This window comes from Prunus avium, chromosome 1 (genome assembly GCF_965620075.1).
Source record: "Prunus avium chromosome 1, drPruAviu1.hap1.1, whole genome shotgun sequence".
NCBI lineage: Eukaryota > Viridiplantae > Streptophyta > Magnoliopsida > Rosales > Rosaceae > Prunus > Prunus avium.
Window position 1 is genome coordinate 58,452,211 of NC_142284.1, and position 5,011 is coordinate 58,457,221.

The window sequence follows — 5,011 nt, forward strand, 5'->3', positions numbered from 1 at the left end:
GGAGATGGCTAGTACTTTGATTCAATGGCCATTCTATACACCTAAGTTCTTCACAATATAACTCTAAGAAGTGAGCAGCACAACTAGAGTGATATATTGTTAATCGGTGAGATTCCTAATTTACTCCTAAGATCCACAGAAAAATTGACGGAAGTGACGGAAAAAACTAAACATGGGACACATGGTCGAATTGAAGGATTACGAGAACTAAAAATTGAGTTGAGGGGCTAAAATGTAACTCGTGGATAAATTTAAGAACCATGACAAAAAAAAAAGCAACAAAAGAAAAATAACAAAAAATGAAAAACACATGGCCATACAGTGGAAAAGTTTCTGCAGACATGGTTCTCAGCTGAAGATAAACCCTAACAGTATCAATAAGTCAATAACCCAAGCACTTGTATCGAAATTCATAAGTTGCATATGCCCTCTACTCTCTAGCAGAAGATACTATTATTGCATTTAGTATTTCTGATTTTTCTACTAGTATAGCAATTAGACCGTATTTTTCCAACGAGTTACGCGTACTCTGTGATCAGTATTTTGGTTATACAAAAATACATAAAATTGGTGCTCCAGCAGTCACAGGCAGCTACAGAAAATTTATATAAATATCATAATCGATCAGGTGTGTCTGTATCTAACTTTGTGAGTGGTATTGGGGGGGTCCTCTTAGAAGAATGAGATTCATGGAGACAAATACAATTTTCTTTTAGTTTTGTCATTGGGCTATCAGTATAAAGTACTTGGCACTGATGTTATTCTCCTACTACGTACATCTAGTGGAGTATAAACATAAAGCCTCTTTATGCAAAGATATGCCATCTCTCTCTCTCTCTCTCTCTCTCTCTCACACATCAGTACTCTGTACTACTGCACAAACCCTCCTTATCATCAAGGCTGCTTGTTTTTGCTGCACCCAATGATCCCCTCAATCATCACATTTATATACTTCTTCTCTTCCTCTCCTCCTTCCCTGCCACAATTACTACCAGTTTTTTAACTACCCTTTATTTCCTTCTCTCTCTTTTTCCTCTGTCCATCTTTGATCTCTTCAAATATGGCTTCTCCTAATCATCTCACCTACTGCCTTTCTCTGTCCCTTATAATATACTTGGTTTTTCATTCTTCCCAAGCCATGATCAGCACCACCAACACTAACCAGTCTCAGTTTTTTGTGCTCATGATAAAGTCTCTTTCAGATAATTCAGGCAATTCCTTGTCCGATTGGGATATCACAGGAGGAAAACCTTACTGTAACTTCTCTGGTGTCACCTGCAACAATGAAGGGTATGTTGTCGAGATGGATATCTCCGGTAGGTCACTCTCCGGCCACTTTCCTGCAGACATCTGCTCTTACCTGCCTGAGTTGCGCGTTATTCGTCTTGGTCGTAACAATCTCCAGGGTGACTTTCTGGATAGCATCACCAACTGCTCAGTCCTGGAAGAGCTTAGCATGGATCACTTGTTCCTCAGCCAAACGCTTCCAGATTTTTCACGCTTGAAATTTCTAAGGATACTTGACCTGTCTTACAACTTGTTCAAAGGCAAATTCCCCATGTCAGTATTCAATCTTACCAACCTTGAGTTGCTCAACTTCAATGAGAATGGAGCTTTCAACTTATGGCAACTACCGGAGGATATTCACAGGCTGACAAAGCTCAAATCTATGGTCTTGACAACATGCATGTTGCAAGGAAAGATCCCAGCATCAATAGGAAACATGACTTCTCTTGTTGATCTTGAATTGAGTGGAAATTTCCTGGGGGGTCAAATTCCTGCAGAGATTGGTTTGCTCAAGAATTTGAAACAATTAGAGCTTTACTACAACCAATTTGGTGGAACTATTCCTGAGGAGCTTGGAAATCTCACAGAGCTCATAGACATGGACATGTCCGTCAATAAGTTGACAGGAAAGATCCCAGAATCTATTTGTCGCCTTCCCAAGCTCGAAGTTCTGCAACTCTACAACAACACCCTTTCGGGTGAAATCCCAAGTGCGATTGCAGACTCGAAAACACTGAGCATGTTATCACTTTACGACAATTCTTTGACTGGTGAAGTTCCAAGAAATCTGGGGAAGTTATCGCCTATGATTGTCCTAGACTTGTCAGAGAACCGACTTTCTGGTCCATTGCCGACAGAGGTTTGCAAGGGAGGTAAGTTGCTCTACTTTCTAATGCTGGAGAATATGTTTTCTGGAGAGATACCAGAGAGTTATTCAGAATGCCAGTCTCTTCTTCGATTTCGACTTAGCTATAATAGTTTGGAGGGTCCAATACCTGCAGGACTTCTTAGTCTTCCCCATGTTTCAATCTTTGATTTGGGTTACAACAATTTGAGTGGTCAGATTGCTGATACAATTGGAAGGGCTAGAAATTTGTCAGAACTGTTTATACAGAGCAACAGAATTTCAGGTGTTCTACCCCCTGGAATCTCTGGAGCAATCAGTCTAGTGAAGATTGATCTCAGTAATAATCTTCTTTCTGGTCCAATTCCTTCTGAAATTGGCAATTTAAAGAAGCTAAATTTACTGATGTTGCAAGGCAACAAGCTCAACTCTTCCATTCCGGATTCGCTTTCTTCACTAAAATCTCTCAATGTTCTTGATCTCTCCAACAACCTCTTGACTGGGAATATCCCAGACAGTCTCAGTGAGTTGTTACCAAACTCTATCAACTTCTCAAACAATAAGCTTTCCGGTCCAATTCCTCTCTCATTGATTAAAGGAGGGTTGGTGGAAAGCTTTTCTGGGAACCCAGGTCTCTGTGTTTCAGTCTATGCTAATTCATCAGATCAAAATAAGTTCCCCACATGTCCACAATCTTTCACCAAAAAGAAACTAAACTCTTTCTGGGTAATTACAGTTTCAATAGTCATCATCCTCATTGGAGCTCTGCTGTTTCTAAAGCGCCGGTTTGGAAAAGAAAGAGCAGAGGTGGAACATGATGAAACCTTGTCCTCATCATTCTTCTCATATGATGTAAAAAGCTTTCATCGAATCAGCTTCGACCACCGTGAGGTCATTGAAGCCATGGTTGATAAGAACATAGTAGGCCATGGAGGTTCTGGGACAGTATACAAGATTGAGTTGAGCAGTGGGGATGTGATTGCAGTTAAGAGGCTGTGGAGTAGGAAAGCAAAAGATTCTGCAGAAGATCAGTTGTTTATAAACAAGGAGTTGAAAACTGAGGTCGAGACTCTGGGAAGTATAAGGCACAAAAACATTGTCAAACTGTACTGCTACTTCTCAAGTTTGGACTGCAACCTTTTGGTTTATGAGTATATGCCAAACGGTAACCTTTGGGATGCCCTTCACAAAGGTTGGATCCATTTGGATTGGCCTACCCGCCACCAGATTGCACTCGGGATTGCACAGGGTTTGGCATACCTCCACCATGATCTGATGCCTCCAATTATTCACAGAGATATTAAGTCTACCAATATCCTGCTTGATGTCAATTACCAACCCAAGGTTGCAGATTTTGGCATAGCCAAGGTTTTACAAGCAAGAGGAGGGAAAGATTCCACAACCACTGTTATTGCTGGGACATATGGTTACTTAGCTCCAGGTAATTTTTCTGCCCCAACTTACATTCACAGTTACATGACAATTTTTATGATATAATAAACGCTTTTTTATATGTTACCGTCTGCATTAAATTTTGATTTTGGTGATTTTTCTGTAGCCAACTTTTTATGGCTGGTTCAAGTTGTTGCTTTTTTAAAGCTAAGAAAGTACTATATCATGATATCTTGATTTACTTTTAGTAAGCTGTGCTTTGACGCAAGGCAATCTGAAAGACATAAACAAAAAAGTAGTTCCTAAAATCAACAGTGTCCTATTATAGTGTCACTCAGCCTTTTGGCTTAATTTACTCATTTCTCCAAATCAGTTTTGGATAGATTACATAGAATGTTTCACTAAATTTAATTGATGTCTGTGACAGAATATGCATATTCATCCAAAGCAACAACCAAGTGTGATGTCTACAGTTTTGGGGTAGTCTTAATGGAACTGATAACTGGGAAGAAGCCAGTGGAGGCAGAGTTTGGAGAGAATAAGAACATCATATTCTGGGTTTCAAACAAAGTGGACACTAAAGAAGGAGCCATGGAGGTTCTAGACAAGCGATTATCAGAGTCATTCAAAGAGGAGATGATCCAAGTTCTTCGCATTGCGGTTCGATGTACCTACAAGGCTCCTTCTCTGCGCCCAACCATGAAGGAGGTGGTTCAGTTGTTGATTGAAGCAGACCCTTGCAGATTTGATTCATGCAAGTCATCAAAGACTAAAGAATCATCAAATGTGACAAAAATCAAGAGCCCATATGATTTATGATCTGCATGAAGAGTTTGCTTGGGTCCCAAGTCCCAGGTTAAGTAATATATTATAGTATATGATCAGATAACTATGGTCCCTCTCAAACTTATTAGGGGACTGGTCATAAAGATAACTAATTACTGTCTTAGTTTTCATGAGGGTGGCTTGTAGATTCTCTGTCTCACTCTCTTTATCTTCTCTCTTTTTTCCTTATTTTGTGTTTTGTATTTTTGCTCTGTAAGGATTTGAGGAATTTAGTCACTATAACTGCTTTACAGTAAAGCTCAGCATCCATATCTCAGACCAACAAATGAAATCGTTCTCTAGCTTTTGTACATTTTGTTTTTTCCTCTTTATCTTTTTTGCTCTTTTCCTATTAGAGTGGGGGGAAAAAGGCACATATATTAGTGAGGAGTGGAAGCTTATGAATTGTGAGAGCCTTCTTTATGCATGAAAAAGTAGGTTCCTGATTCTGAATTTAAAGGTAAAGAGGCATACATGATTCTTGTGTGGAGGGGCCACCTGAGTTAGCTATCCATTGGATAGAAAAAAGCACCTGATTGATAACTGAGCATCTGTGACAGAGGAGAAAGCAGTAAATCTAATTTTTTCACCTGCTGTTTCCTTGTTTTGTTTTTCTACATGAATTTTATTGATTTTTGTTGGAATGGAGGAGGTGTGTGCATG

At 39.5% G+C, this 5,011-nt stretch overlaps 1 protein-coding gene across 1 annotated transcript; it reads left to right on the forward strand.

Annotated features, from left to right (window-relative positions):
- Positions 1 to 824: 824 nt before the first annotated feature.
- Positions 825 to 4,807, forward strand: XIP1 (Leucine-rich repeat transmembrane protein kinase family protein). Its single transcript, XM_021976498.2, has 2 exons — positions 825 to 3,572; positions 3,951 to 4,807. Exons 1-2 carry the CDS (start codon positions 1,061 to 1,063, stop codon positions 4,340 to 4,342), a joined length of 2,904 nt encoding a protein of 967 aa, XP_021832190.1. The 5' UTR covers positions 825 to 1,060; the 3' UTR covers positions 4,343 to 4,807.
- The last annotated feature ends 204 nt before the right edge of the window (positions 4,808 to 5,011 follow it).